Here is a 16,744-nt window from a genome sequence, read left to right on the forward strand (position 1 = left end):
ATATATATATATATACAAATATATTATATTAAACATTATTTAAAAAAAATAAAATATTTTTTTTATAATTGCCATGCAAATATTAGTCACTTGTTTTACTAGTTACTATTTGTTATTTTATGTAGCTGTATGAGAAACAAAAAAACTACTTTCATGTATTCATGTACATGATATACTATACTTTTTTATTCAAAACTACATTTGGCATGTGAACTATTTAAAAAAAAAACTGTGAGAGAAACGTAATGAGTCATCATACACTACAGCTCCCTCACAACCCCTAAAAAACACCCAACTCTCTCTCTCTCTTTCTCTCTGTAACCACCTTTGTTAAGGGTCCCTCTCTTGGGGGGAAGCAATCTGCCAAACTCCTTGGAGCAGTTCAGATCCCCAGGGATTGGGTTTCCACTTGCCTTTAGTTCGTGCTCACTCAATCAAAAAGTTAGGATCATCCATTTATTTAACACACTGGGCTATTCAAAGGTGCTCAAAGCAGAGAGGCTTAGAGAGCAACACCAAAACTGTCCCCTTCCAAAACAGCCCGGGGCAACATGAGAGGAACGACTAATCCAGGCAGGGCACTTGAGATCAAATGAGGGTGGGAAAGATCTCGCTCCTCAGCGGCACAGACCCCTTTAACAAGTGTATGCCGTTTTGAAAGATATGCCTGAGAAATACAGCAAATATTCCTGTATTTAAATGAACTCTGTACCTAAAAACCGAATGCTTAAAGCAGTCAGCCCACCATCTGTGCATCTCTCACTCCAGCTGAATTCTTACTGGTGCAGCTTATTAATATTAAAGCACAGATGTCAACCGGACACACTGACCTTCAGTAATGTGAATGTTTTATTATCCCAAACAGGGGTGAAACCGAAGACATTTTTGAGATGTTTCTGGGAAGGCGAGTGTTTGCTGATAAATGAGCCATACGAGTGCAAGACCTGATCCAGCAGTGTGTTCAAATATAAGACGCAGGGTTGTTTTCATTTTGCTTTATTCAAGGAAACTAGCTGTGTTAAAGTCGATGTGAAAGACTGTTCGCCACCCATTTATTTCTGTAAGATATTCAGTTTTTATTCCTGATGGATAAAATCACATCTGTCCAACATTTTATCTCACTGAATATCACTCTCCACAGATCAGGTTGCAAACAGCAATTCACATTGACTTTAAACATACTTTTAACATACACTACTGATCAAAAGTTTGGTGTCAGTAAGATTTTTTTTTCTCTCTCTTATGCTTAACAAGACTTTATTTGATGAAAAATGTAGTAAAGATAGTAATATTGTAAAATGTTATTACAATTTAAAATAACTGTTCTCTATTTAAATGTTTTACTTTAGATAGATAGATAGATAGATAGATAACATACATACAGACATAGTCAACTGCAATATATTACTCTAGTCTCCATGATCACATGAGTCACATGATCCTTCAGGAATCATTCTAATATAAAAAACAGATTAATATTTTGTGGAAACAGTGATACATATTCTTTCAGGAATCTTTGAATAAAAAGTTCAATAGAAAAGCATTTATTTGAAACAGAAATCTTTTGTAACATCATACATATTTTTCTGTCACTTTTGACTGATTTAATGCGTATTTTCTGAATAAAAAAATAAAAAAAATTCTTGCTGACCTCAAACCTTTTCAATGGAAATGTGAATGTGCATAAATGCACATTTGACATAAATCTGATGTGTTAACTCAATCTGACTCAAAAACGTAGCTCAGAATTGAGTCATGATTAAAACATGATCTGCTCTCCTTAAGTTTTTTGAATGTTCAAACTTATTAATGTTGACAGGACAGCTGAATCACAAGGGTAAAGCTGAGACAGAGGAGCACATTGTGCATGTGTGTGTGTGTGTGTGTGTGTCTGTCATGGAGTTCACAGGTGCCAGGTGTGAGGGTTTACCTGGATCTGCCTCCTCTCATGCTAATAGAGGATCAGCTCAGCCAATGCTGCACTGCTTAACCAGACACCAACACACTCCAGCAGTAAACAACAGCAACACTGCTGTAAACACATGCTGAATAACAAACAATAGCTCACACTGCTATAAATGACAACTGAATAAAGAACACTGCCAGCATTGCCAAAAATACTAGATCCTACTAGACCTAGAACACACTTTAAATAATCCTGCTATATAATTACTGAACATTACCAACATTTCCATAAACAATACTGAATGCTGACCATTAAAGATCAAAGCACAACTATATGAATGCAAAAATCAAGCTCGATTCCACATGCCATTGTGTTTTGTGTTCAAATGCAATTATTCACAGTGCAACGAAGGGATTCAGTCTAACCGCTTTGATCTAAAATATTTACCTAAAGTACCACTTGAGATTTTAAAATCATATTTTAATAATTTAACAACACATTGGCATGTTCATGGTACTCAGATATTGTTTAATGGTCACAAGACATGCAGGCAAACAAAATATTTATAAATCTTTTTTATTTAGATTGTTTTTATTTTAAAATTATGTGTTTTAGGCTCCAGCCCAGTGATTCTGCAGAGGATAAGCGGTATGGAAAATGGATGGATGGATGTTTTGATTAATTATTATCCTTTTGTCAACTCACAAAATTCAGTTTGGGAAACCCTGGTATGACGCAAACACATTTTGCATTCTCAACATTGCCACAAGGGACACTATAGCAAACACAAGCATAAAATGTCTGCTTCTATGGTAACGATTGTCATTTAGATCAGCTTCTGACATCATGCAGTTTAATGGCACAGATATTTAAAGATTATAAGATTCATGACAATTCTGAACACTACCCTGATCATCAAAACACCATCTAACATACACAAAACATGAATATAAACACAAACTAGCGACCAAATTAACAGTGAATCAAAGTGATAGTTCACCCAAAAATGAAATCTATGATCTATGATCATTTACTCACCCTAATGTTGCTTAAAACCTCTATGACTCATTCACAAATCAGGCATAAATAGTTATCTTAATAACTGTGTCGATATCAGGATTTTAAGTGGATAATATCTTAAATTCCATAACGTCATACAAGTTTGGACCAACATGTAGGTTAGTAAATAATGACAGAATTATCATTTTAGGTGAACTATGCCTTTAAAATGTAATATTTTTAAACCTGCTTCCCCGTGTTCATCTAATGTGACACAAAATGAACTCACATTAATTTATTTCTCCTCCCTCGCATTACAGTTAAGCACAGACACAAGAATAAAACTCCATACAAGAAGAAACAAACAGAAACGGAGCACTAGAAATCCAAAGGATTATAAAACTACATAAGAAACAGGATTATGCAGGTATCGGAATCCAGGACTAGAGCTTTATGGAGTCGTGTCTGTTGTGAAATCTTTATGCTGAACAGCTCTGACTGACACAAACGAGCACAAGACTGAAATATAAACATGCTTGTATCAGTCGGCAAAGTTAAGAGCAGCATTCAGTGTGTTTATCTTCACTCTGAGTCTCTGTTCTCACACTCGTACCGCTGGGGCACGCTGCCCATCAGTTCTGTGGTTTTTGTTTTGTTTATACTTTGATACATTTTGATTAATAACAGCTCAGGTTGGATGTTAAAGAGAAGAAGTTCATCTTAGATATGATATTAGCAGGCCTAGATGGAATTCTCTGGGGAAATAAGGTATTTAAACACGGTAAAATGAGTTAAATTGAGCTAATGGAGAGTACTGAACACTTTATGTTAGTGGAATGCATTAATTAAATTAGCCTAATTATTTAGTCAATTAAAAACACAAGAGGCAGCTTTAATGATTCTATATATACATAATTATCAGAAAACTGATTAAAGCACGCTCACAATCAGAGATTGCAACAAATAAAGCCATTTAGGAAGACTTGAAAACATGCAACACAAGAATATATCTGAGTTAAATGCATAGTTCTTCCAAAAATAAACAATCTTTAATCCTTTATCAACCCTCATGTCATTCCGAACCTGTATGACTTTATTTCATCATGTTGAATTTCTGATGAACATCCTGCAACTCTTTTAAATATAATAAAAGTGAATGAGTGCTGTCAAGCTCTGAAATGACAAGTTTCAGAGTTATAAGTTTTATAAAAGTGGTCCAATTTACTTGACAGTGTGAGAAGATCTGTGTTCTTGAGAGTTCATTGAGTGAAGTAGAAGTGTCTGAATTTGTTTTGTTTGTTTTTTTTTTGTTAGATCTCTCAATGATTCGTTCAGTGAATCAGACTGATTCGGTTCTCAAATTCTACTCACTGATTACACTTACATGCACACAAATATTCCAATATGAATCATGCAATATTCTGATTATAACTGAGTCATGGCACAATCGGATTGCCCGATTCAGTTTAATAATATTCGGAATCCTCAAATTCTGATTCCCACCCATATATATAGCATGCAAACATCATAAACATAAATATTGTAAACATATATATGCACATGCAGTAAATATCATATTCAGAATATGGCTGTAACCTGTATATAGGCCTTAAACTGAATTTGATGTGCATGAAAATAGTCAATAATGTTGCCACAGCAGTTAACTTTATTTTCAGTGAATAATGGCTTGTGGTGCTTATAGTTGTATACCCTACTATTAATATACCACATTTATTAAACCTCTGTGTTTTTTTTTTTGCGTCTTTATTAAGAGCCTCAGTCATTGCAAGTGCATGGAAAAGACCTTATAACTCCCCCATTTGTGTTTAACAAAAGAAACAAAGTCATACAGGTTTGGAACGACATGAGGGTGAGTAAATGATACCAGAAATTTCATTTTTGGTTGAACTATCTCTTTAATTCATTCTGCCTTGTGTGTTCAAAAGCAGACTGCAAACAGGTTACAGGTTCTTCTGTGTGGTTTATTCAGAGCACAGGAACACTCCCGTACCGTACTTGCCCCCATCGTCTCCATTGGCGTTGATCTTCTTGCCCAGGATCTGCACATGTTTCCCAGTGGTTCGGCTGTAGAGCTGATATATCCGCACCTGCTTCCGACTCACGTCGTCTCTGGTGTGGTTCTCGATGTAGAACCGGAAGTCGGCGGAACTCTGGTGAGATTCCTAGAACCAGCAAGAACAAAATGTGTGTTGATCTATGTCTTGATTCAGTTTTACAACTGCATGCCACTTCTTCTGTGCTAAAAATCCTTTACCTAATTTGGTGTTCCTGGTCAAAAATGACCGGCCTTTTAAAAACTGCTTTTACATCTCTCTTTCTGCTATATTATTTTGTTTTGTATTTCTTTTTGGAACTGATTAGTTGTAGGCCTCATTGATCTGGGTTGCGTTTCCTAAAAGCATCGTAAGCCTAAGTTGATCGTAGAACCATTGTCACCAATGGTTAATGATGCTTTAGGCTAAGGCAGCCCTGGTCTTATGCACTTCATTTTTGAATGGAAAAAATCATTATTTTGGATAATTTGGGCAATGTTCACTTAAAAACTGAGGTGCATGGGCTCAGCTCAATCAGTTGCAAAAAGAAATACAAAACCTATGCTAACTGAAAGAAAACAAGTTAATAAAAAGTTTCAATCTAATAGCATAATAATACATTTCTAAACAATGTTTTGTAGACTGGTCATTTTTGACTGGGAACACCACAAGTGTAACAAGGTGGGGGGAAAAATCCCCAAAAAAGTACAAAAATTATCAAATTTTTGGGAAGTTGTAATACTCAGTGTGAGTCAGTAAGTTTTAGTCCAATGCAACAACATTAAATAGCATTTTCGGCGAAAAGAATATCCTCTGTGCGTCAAATGGCATTAATAACTGATTTTACTTTAATCATGTCAAACAAGGGGATGGGATTTCATAAATTGGGAATTGACTGGAAAGTGTCCATTACATGCCAGAACAGTGATAGTCGTTTCAGAGGAAAAGCAATTTTTCATGCTGATGAAAAATTATGATAACACTTTTTTTTAGGAAAAACATGAAACGGTGATGAAACCAGGAATGTGTACTGTGTACAAAGTAAACAGTCAAATTTTGATATCCTGTTGAATCAACACTAAACTGACTTTACAGCAGAAATTGAATTTGATTTATATTTTGAAAAGGTTTGCATTGATTCTGTCATTAACTCCTGTGAAACTGCTTTGAAACAAACTGTATTGTACAAAGCCCTATATAAATAAAGGTGACTTGACTTGACTTAGTTTCAAGCAATAAAAAATTCAATGAAAGTTCAGATCACAGTGATTCCTGCATGTTTTGGTGCCCGTCTCTCTCTCTCTCTCTCTCACTAAATAAAACATCTGAATACGCTGAGCCTGAAGCTACACCGAGAAGTCAAGTTTTCAATTTCCACAAGCAAGTCTCCAGCAATTATCCACCTGAAAGATCCAACTCTGTCATCAAACAAATATCTGCCTAAGGTAAGAATCGCACTCATAAATCACACATACACACCTGTAAGTATGGGAAGTACATGTACACAACTGAAGACTGCTGCACTGCTACACACACACAAACACATAAAACACTAACATAATAAAATGCAATATAACTTGCCATGGCATCTCCTGTCGCTCACATTCACAATCACCCGAGGCTTTATATGAAAATCACCAATCCACTTCTCATCCAATATCCTCCTATCTTTCCTCCTCCTCCTCTTCTGTCATCCTTCCATATGTGAGGAAAACATATACCTCTAAAAACCCTGGAATCTCTGTCCCAGCCAAGACTACTCTCACGGGCTGAAACTAGAGGTAATTATCCTGTAATGAGCTTTTATGTGGCTTCTCTCAGGTGGTTAATTACGCTCACATTACATGCTTCCACTCCATGTTATTTTAACCTCGGCTAATTAATGACATTTAGGGAGCATGAGGGGAAAAGCGCAGCTTACGGTACAAAAAAAAAATCTTTTCAACAGAGTTGAGAAAGAAACTTCCATAGAGATTCATGCTGAATGCAAGACTGCTAAGAAATACATCAGCATGACACAACTGGCTAAATTAACCCATTAATCAGGAATTATTCAATCACAAATGAAAATCACTTCAAAACAATGTCATTATCCCATTTTCCCCAAGAAATAAAAGAGATAAAAATAAGAGACTGAATATATTGATAAAAACACTATCATTCAACAAATTAAGTCAGCAAGTCTCCTTAACAACTTTGTTTGTTTTCTCAAGGAGAGCCTTTTTTTAAAAGTTTTTGAAAGAAGTTTCTTATGCTCACCAAGGCTGCATTTATTTGATGAAAAATACAGTAAAAACAGTAATATTGTTTTCAATTTTAATACATTTTCAAATGTGATTTATTCCTGTACTGCAAAGTAGAATTTTCAGCAGAAATTATTCCAGGCTTCAGTGTCCCATAATTTTTATTGTTGTCAATGTGGAAAAGAGTTGTGCTGCTTCATTTTTTTGTGGAAAATGTCATAACGTCATACAATTTTTTTTTTTCAGGATTCTTTGATGAATAGAAAGTTCAAAAGAACAGCATTTATTTGAAATACAAATATTTATAACATTATACATGTCTTTACTGCTACTTTTGATCAATTTAATGCATCCTTGCTGAATTAAAGTATTAATTTCTTTAACAACAAAAAAAATATTTATAAAAATAATAAAATAAAATAAACACATAAAAATAAAAATCTTACTGACCCCAAACTTTCGAACGGTAGCATATATTTTTTGATACATATACTGGAGCAGAACTATTGAATGTATGCTATAATAAACAAAATCACAATGGCATTTAGGGCAGTCATATAAAATACGAAAAGGTCAAAGGTGATCATTCATAGTGGTTTGAATGTAAAATTACATCCTGAATCCTCAAAGTTAAAAATAACTTTTAAAGACCTGGACCACTGCAGCGGACAACATGCAGTGTTCAACAAACCAAAAGACATTTCACAACACAGCCTAGTTGTGAAACAACTATAAACATATTAGTTGAATTTAGATACCCTAACATCTTCTAGAAAAAAAACTGTATTAATTTCAGTCATTGTTATACATTTTATTTTCTTAGATGAATACATAGATTTAACACAGAATCAAGTTTAATTCTAAGCTCTTGGCCAATTTCAGCTCACAAAAAGCACACACACATACGCAACTCCCGCGCACACACTCTCAGCCTCTCCTCGGAAGGATTTACTCTGAAATCTGGCCATCTAGTCAGACACAGAGGTGTGTTTTGTAGACAGTTGCGTACGGACGGGAGCGGGAAGGCAGAGAGGGCATGCCTATGCAGGGAGCGAGCCACGGCCAAACATTTTTATCACGCCGCCCGACTCCCTTCAAAGCCAACCTAGGCAAACGAATCTCACGGCGACTTCAAAAGCCCGGCCCCGTCCCGAGCACTCTTGCATGTCAGATAGGCCCTATCTGCAGACACCACTCTCTGCGCAGGATGCATCTCAGGAAACAACGCTTCAGTGCACCGCCACTTAAACTGTGCTTATCGCGCCGTCTTTCACTGCATCTCCTTAATAACAACTTTGTTTGTTTTCTCAAGGAGAACCTACAACAACAGCGAAGGCCACGGTTAGCAGTAGAAGCAAGTGATACTTGTACTCTGTCTATCAATGACCTAAAGAAGAACTACTGTCATCACTGCCACAGAAAAGCCTTGTTTGTGCCAACTGCTTTGGAACAAAACTGAACGCACAGAATTATATAACCAACATGGGTCTAATTTTTTTCAAAGCGGTGGCTTTTGTTCCTGGTTTGTGCGGTGATCGCCCCCTTCTATTACGACATTCTGATGCAAGTTTTATAATCACAAAGCCTTGACCCATTTGCCAGGAGAAAAAAGGCTCTCATTAAGCCGTTCCCGCCTTGTTAGGAATGTACATCTGTCAGTAAAGACGAATTTAAGGAACTGCAGATATCTAATTACTTATGTGTTAGGTATATTTTGTCGGTTGAATTCAAAGGATTAGTCACCTTCCTCAAAGTCTTGGGAGAGTCTAAGATTGCAGCTAGTCTTACCTTAACAGCTTTTAAAAGGAAAAAAAATTGGCCACTTCTTAGCCTCTTTAGATTTATTACTTTGGATGCATATAGTTGGTGTACACTGTATATGTATATACTTGTATGCACTTGTATATACTTAAAATATTATTTAATTTAATGGTGTGTATATATATATATATATATATATATATATATATATATATACTGCTGTAGCAAATATATGTTTTTTTTTTTTGTGGGTTTTTATTCAATCTAATCTTAATTGTATTTAATATGCAATTAATTTAATTTCAGTGTCAATGTTCATCCTCCAAAAAATAAATATTACCCACACACACAAACACACACACACACACACACACACACAAATGCATTTAATCTCCACTAAAAGGTCACTTGAGTTCATAAATAAAATTTAAATGCACATATTGCTTATTTTAGTATTCAGCGTGAAATCAGTCAAAACATGAGTTTACTAACTATTCTGAATGAAATAAGTATGACTACTTATGAATTACGAGATTCATGGTCAAACACAAAAAGGCACAAAAGGAAACCCCAGACTTTAAGAGAAAAATAAATTAAATTGCTCTGGCAAGACCACCAACACATCCAAAGAGTCTTTTTTTATTTTTTATTTTACAGCCTCTGGGGTGTAGATTTCCCATGCCTCTGTTTTCAAAAACCTCAAGACAACAAATTAAACAAGCTTTGTGTTTGCGCACCGGCGGCACATCCTCATAATCCCTGCCTTAATCCAGATTCATAACGACAGTGAAACAGCCAGACTTACCTGCAACTGGAAGTAGAGGACCAGAAAATGTAAACACCTGGAAAGAGAAAGAAAGAGAGAATGAGAGGGAGAGACAGAAGGGAAGTAAGGAGGGGTGAATCACAAGCAATTACACCAGATAAAAATGTAGCAGTTCATCTTAAACCTGGCTTTGAGCGACTTCTATTGGCAAGAATGTACGAACTCAACGTGAATCAAATAAAGTATTAAGAATATTCCTTACACGTAGATTAACCTTGACGGCAGACCAGACATCTTGGTCAAATACACCTGTTTCCAGCGTTTGCCGCTCCAGTAAGTGCCGCGCGGAGCCCCGCCACTGTCTCACACACAAAATCCCGGAGGAGAGGTGCAATACCAAGGCAAAGAGAGATGAAGGAAGTGTAAATGCGCCGCTGGAAGCAGCATGAGGCTGTTTCTGGTTTGAAAAAGAGCTGAATAAACGCAAATCAGTGTCTTCCCCGTGGTGTCCCCGCTTCTCCGCGGTCCGCGCGCGCTGCGCTCTCTCGCCAAAGCGCGCAAAGATTGAATTGGTAAGAAAGGCTGAAGCGGGGTGTCTCCTCCTCGGTGAACAATCCGCGACCTTTAGTGCTTACTCTTGATCCAGTATGCGAGATGAAAAGATAAATCCCGTTCGTACCTGCCGAAGTCACCTGGAAGCGCACACCTTACGTGGATCATTCCAAGCTTCCCGTGTCTATTGTTTGGAGAGGGAAAACTTTCCCAACAAGTCAGGATAGATGAGTTACGGTTAGAAGTCTCTCGTTTAGTTGTTGCTTCACTGTTATCCGAGTCGTTTGTACATAAAAGGCGCACAGAGCCGTGGCAAATCCTGGAAGAGCGCTGGGTGATGGTACGGGACTGTCTGTATGTGTGCCGAGGAGGGCTGGAGCGCACTGAGGGGTTTTGGGTTGGTGGTGGGTGGAAACCTGTCAGTGGTTTTGCACCTGATAGGGTGATCTGAGAGAGTCCATCGGTGCGCGGAATGCGCCTTTCCTCTGTCTGAGCACAGTTTCCTTTGCGCTTCTCGTAGTTTCTTAAACTCTTTCGTCGATTCGATGGGAATCTGTGAGAATTCCTCGCGGATTTCACATACGAACTCGTAAACAGGTGCATTTCAGTTGAGCAAAACCAGACACGCGGTGTTGAGATAACCAAATTCTCATCTGATGGGGTAAAGAAAAAGAGGCGTTACACTCACTTTAAAAAAAGTTTAAATGCATACTACCGCTGTTGATAATATAATATGAGCCAAGGTCATTAAGTTTCAATAAATTATTAAATAAAAATATTCTTATAATTAATATAATAGTATCAATTAAAATAATAATAATCATTAAAATAATTAATCATAACTTAATACTTGGATCAAAGACAAATAAGAATGTCAGATATGATAAAAGGGAGAAATGTTTAAAAAAAATCAGGTTTTAAACACATGCTAATTTCTTAAAAATGTAATCTTTATGTCCATGATGGTTTCATTCATTTTTGTAAAAAAAAAATTAAAAAAAAATACAATTATTTTAATTTTTTTACGATTTTCATATCACATGACAACCAAATGGCTTTCTCATTCAAAAAAAAACAGTAATAAATAAATCTGTATGTATTAGTTTGAGGTAGAGGTGTAAATTAAATCCCTAAGATGTAGTTAAAAATGCAACAAAATTTAAGTATTTAAAAAAATGTCCATTTACTGATACCCTCATTCAGCTCGTTTGTCAACTTCCCAAACCTGAAAGTGTTTTATTGTTGGAGTTTGTTGATTCCTCTCAGACAGTATTGAAATGCAAGTGCTTGTCGAACTCGAATTTTCAATATTGTGCTATAAGTCATCGGGCATTGAAATGCATCAGAGGTGTGAATAATGTGTTTACAAGGTCTTCTGAACATGCCCCCTGCCAGCTGCAAGTTTATTCCCCCAACAGCCCTTTTCTCAGCTGTGATCAGAGAAAAAAAAGAAACATTTATTCATTTACATTACTGCTTTTACGTTTTACCGTACTCTATCAGTTGCACAGAATTAACTTACAAAGCACAGCTAAGATTTATTTTAGAGGTTAAAAACTAACAAAGCATGTGGTGTAAAACAACATGGTCCAGTTGACATTTTTGCTTGTTCAAACTATTACAAACAACCTCAGACTGTGTTGGTGTCCAAAACATCTATTATGAATCTGATGAATTACTTTAAAGTCTAGCCTAGGACAGCACATGCCATAAGAAGGTAGTCAAAAAAAAATCACACTTCATTAACACCAAATTAAATCCTATTGTTCTTTTTTTTTCTTCTTCCTTTTAGCATGTGCTCTTTCTTGTTTTGCATGCATTTTTTTTTTTATGCATGCAAGCTCCTTCTATACTCCAAAATAATAAAATAGCGTATAAAAATAAAACCCTAACCTATAAATCAGGAAGGCTGATGTCGAGTGAAGTGAATTTCCTTTGAAGTGGATCACCTGGACCATGCTGTAAACTCACAATTATCCATTTGGGAACAACCAAAACAAAAGCGGTTTCAACAAAGAAGCGAACACCAAGATTAGTCCGTCATCATCCAAAAAAGATCAAGGGAGGCTTTGGCAATATGACAACCTACAGAACATTTCCTGCAACAAGGCCGAGATTGGGACGCGCAGATCTAACGAATAGGAAGTTACACTCTGGCATTCTCTTGAATTCGGAAGTGGCTAGATCTTTCTGAATATTCAAAGCTTTGGATACCGCATCTGTCTTACAGAGTATTAATTATTCACGTGGCAGATTCCAAGTGCAACTTATGCTACAGTGAGAGCCAAATTCATTTGTCTAGTGTGAAGCACAGACATAGTTGTGTTTAAATTGTCTTTGTTATTTATTAGAATTGCACTACTTGGAAGAATAAAGACAAAACGAATGAGCGATAGATTCCAGCAGTTATTCCTGGGAGAGCTGGAGAGGTCTACATCACACTTTTAACTTGTGAAAAACTGCTAAACCTTAAAGTGGGTCACACTTTGTATGTGCAGCGGTTAAGTGGACTGAGGAGTGATTTAACTAAACAACAAAGGATCATTAGTCAAAGCGGCTTAATGACAGGATAGAATGCATTAAAAAAAGATAAATATGTCAGATCAAGGCATTCTGCACAAAACCAAGGCCTAAAAAAAATAATAAAAACAGTGTGTCCTCGGTGCATCGGTGTAATGAAAGTTAGCAACACTGTGCAACTTCTGTGTCCCTGAAGCTTAATAAAGCAGGCAAAAAAGGTCACGCACAGTTGTTCAAAGGCTTTACAAGACCTTTTAAAGCTTGACAGAGTAACTTCACAGTTCTGGAAATAAAGCCCAGTATACCACATTAGTGTCAGAACACCTCCGACACACCCAGCTTCCTCCCTGCTTCCGCTTTCATCTCTGACACAAACGTTTAGATGGAGGGAGTCACAGCATCTGTGTCCTATTGAATTTAAAGGTGATGGAGAGACCTAATTGGCTGATTGATATCTGATGGGCTTTTTTTGTGAAGAGAAAGAACTCTATCAGTGTCTCACACAATGGATTAAAAGGTTTATCTGTAAACAAAAGTAAAGCAAAAACAATTTACCTGTTTTTACTATGCATAACACAAATGTAAACAATTTTGTAACATTTTTTCCTCTCACATAATAATAATTTTCACCATAATTTAAAATCATTTTTTAAATAGTTTCTAATATTTGTAATACTCTTATAATTTGGGCACTTTTTAAATAAAAATTTACAAATGTAAGCTTTTAAGATCCAGAGATTTTAAAATGCATCTTTATTAATTTAGTGTTATAATAAATGTGATATCAATATATAATGTAGTATTTTTGAGTTATAGAATTTTTCATAACACAGCTATGTCCTAACTATTCAAACTCTATTGAACATTGCTGTTTTTAAATCACTTATTAGCAAGGTAGAATAAAAAATGGAAACTCTATAATGACAACTAGCTGCTACAAATACATAGAATTACCACATGCATGTGCGAAAGTTGAGTAGCAAAAAAATGTTTTTTTCCTAGTGTGATGAACATTTCAATAATCTAAAGAACTTTTTTCCACTATGAAGAACGTTTTGTGCCATTGGTCCCATGGATGGTAAAGATTCTGCATTAAACCATAGATACTAATAGAGAGTCTTTATTTTTAGAGTGTACATTAGAAAGTCTGTGGCTACAAGAACATTTCCAAAATACAAAAAGTTCCAAGAGACTCAATTGGCAGCATCATTCATGAGTTTAAAATGTATTTTACCACAGAAAACTGTCCGAGTTGTGCACAAAAAGCATAATTTCATCAAGGTTATTAAGATGTTGGATCAGCTGAGAAAAAAAAAAAACAAACATATTTGTCAGACTATAAAAACACTAAACAAGCATGGCCTTCATGCCTGGACACCTCGCTGAACTAGCACTCTTGACTAAGAACATCATAAAGGCCGACCTACGTAACTGAATTTGGATATACCCGAGTACATTTTAATGAGTAGTGAGACCAAACTGAAATTTCTGAACCCATGGATCAGCGGTATGTCTGGTGCATAAAAAGCAAGGTTTATGACCAGAAGAACACCTTCAACACCACGGTCAAACTGGAAATCTTGACTGTTTGAAAGACATCATGAATTCTTAGAAGTATCGGAGCATTTTGGCAGAGAATGTCATACCTTCAGTGTACAGACTGAATCTTGATAATCATTGGACTCTTGCAGCAGGTCAATGATCCCAAGTATGCATCCAAATCTACCAAAACCTAGTTTAGATATTGGTCCTAGAATGCTCTTAAGTGGCCTGCTCAGTCTTCAGATTTAAATCTCACTGAAAATCTTTCGTGGGATTTGAAGAAAGCAGTGGCAACATGGAAACCAAAGATTATCAGTGATCTAGAAGCGTTTTGCATGTGAGGAATGGGCTCAGATTCCAGTTAAGAGGTAACAGAAGCTTCTAAGAACTTAGAGGCAATGTTTGGAGGTTATAAAGTGTAAAGGATTCTCTACAAAACATGACTTTTTTGGGGTTAAATATGTGACCCTGTCTGTGAAATCCAGGCTAAAGTCTCAAAATCTAATTATGAGATAAGAAGCATCAAAGTTTGATTTCAACCATTAATTTCACTGATTTCAATCTTTGACATGGCCTTAGTCAATATTAAAGATATAAAGGTTATATTTTCACAGAATGTTCTACATCTTTATGAAGGATTTTATGTAGAAAACAGTAAATCACAAAAAAAAAACAAAGACTTTTATGGGTTTTCACAGGCAGGGTCACATATTTGTGTACACTCTCAGAAAAAAGGTACAAAAGCTGTCACTGGGGCAATACCTTTTCAAAAGGTACTAATATGAACCCATTAGGTACTAATATGTACACTTTAGGTAGAAATATGTACCTTTAAGGTACTAAAATGCACCTTTATAGGTAAATAAGGTACAAAGGTGTACCGTACTAGTGACAGCTTTTGTACATTACATGTTGTATATGGAGTCAGTCTGAGTTTTATTTTTACTTTTGAACTGAGTAACTCAACTTTGCGTTCTCAGAATCACTCAAATATATATTAATTAACTTTTTGTTATAGTTTACTGATGCCTTAGTTGAAGTGTTTTCATTCAATTTTGTTTAGAACAGCCTTCCATCCACTGATCCATCCAATCCAATGGTCTAAATATGAAAAATAATAGTAAACATATTTGAAAAACAAAAGTAATTAATATTTTGTTAAATCTATTCATTTAGACAAACATAAATTACACAAAATTATGGAATATAGATAAATGTTTATAGATAGATTCCTATCTATCTATCTATCTATCTATCTATCTATCTATCAGCACAGCAATGGTCAATCCCAGGTTTCAAACCCCTGGTAGGTCGCTGTAGGGTCATGTCGTGTCGGACTCTGAAGGTGACAGAGAGGGTGTGTGAGGGAATCAAAGCCTTGATGTTGCTTTGAGGGTGTGTACGCATTCCTAATTTGTCCCCCGTCACACGTCGACTGCATGGAAGTGTTTAGAAGCCCACTGAAGTGCAGGACGCGGCGTGTGTGATGTTGGATAGGTGTGTGGGTGGGAACAGGAGTGTGTGTGGGGGGTGAGGAGCGTTTGAAGGTCGGGGGGTGCATGTCGTGGTCGGTGGGTCTGAGAAGGTGATGCTGCCTCAGCAACCAAATTTGATAATTGCTCTGTCAGTGCATCGATGGGTCTGAGACGCTGCCTTGGCAACCGAAGTTGATAATTGCTCTGTCAGTGCGGTGCAAATCCTGGCCCGTGCATATAAGGCATTAGCGCGGCCCGCGACCAGGCTGCGCAGCGTGGCGCTAATGATGATATTTCCCCTCTTGTTCTACATTTCCCCGTCCAACGTCATAAACACTCGGTACAGCTCCCTTGCCACTAGCTGCTAACATATGTTTTTATTTTCATGACTGCATCAATTTCCATGGCTCGGTGAACTCGGCGCTCCTTAATTATTCCACAGTCATTTTTGCAGAGTGGAGTTTAATAGATTTTAAAGAGCCGGGCTGTCAGAGCTTGTCACAATAGAGTAGATGTTTCAAACCGGAGAGAGTAATTGGTTTGGGAACAGCAGGTTTCTTTGGCACTTCGGCGGGGGCCGGACTGTGGTGGCGAATCACATCTTGGGTTGCGATTTAAAGACATTGGGTTAAATGCGAAATATACTAAATTGGACGCTGTAAGTGATTTGATTGCTGTAATTACACCGTGACGCCTTCAATCTTCGCAATGAGGCAATAAAGCGTCGAAACGTCTGAAGTGCTGACGGACGAAATGTGCGTTGTCAGTCAGAGAATTACCTGGCTCTGGATGTGGGCCAGATAACCTTGTTTACATCATCTATTTAATAAAATACAATGAAGTAGTGTCACCCACTGGTCCCGAACAGAAGCCTTGTCCTCACAATGCTCAATTATATAAAAACAGTATCTCCGATTACAGTAAAC

General features: G+C 36.7%; 1 protein-coding gene across 1 annotated transcript in view; it reads right to left on the reverse strand.

Annotated features, from left to right (window-relative positions):
* Positions 1–16,744, reverse strand: part of LOC107705477 (fibroblast growth factor 18-like) — a 29,303-nt gene that overhangs the window by 4,159 nt on the left and 8,400 nt on the right. The window contains exons 2-4 of the mRNA XM_016508786.1: positions 9,992–10,934; positions 9,769–9,805; positions 4,917–5,088 (exon numbers count right to left, since the gene is read on the reverse strand). Of these exons, the coding sequence (XP_016364272.1) occupies positions 4,917–5,088; positions 9,769–9,805; positions 9,992–10,023 (241 nt within the window). The 5' untranslated portion in view covers positions 10,024–10,934. The remainder of the gene's footprint in view (positions 1–4,916; positions 5,089–9,768; positions 9,806–9,991; positions 10,935–16,744) is intronic.

The sequence above is a fragment of the Sinocyclocheilus rhinocerous genome, unplaced genomic scaffold (assembly GCF_001515625.1).
Source record: "Sinocyclocheilus rhinocerous isolate Xijiao unplaced genomic scaffold, SAMN03320098_v1.1 scaffold1556, whole genome shotgun sequence".
NCBI classification, from domain to species: Eukaryota; Metazoa; Chordata; class Actinopteri; order Cypriniformes; family Cyprinidae; genus Sinocyclocheilus; species Sinocyclocheilus rhinocerous.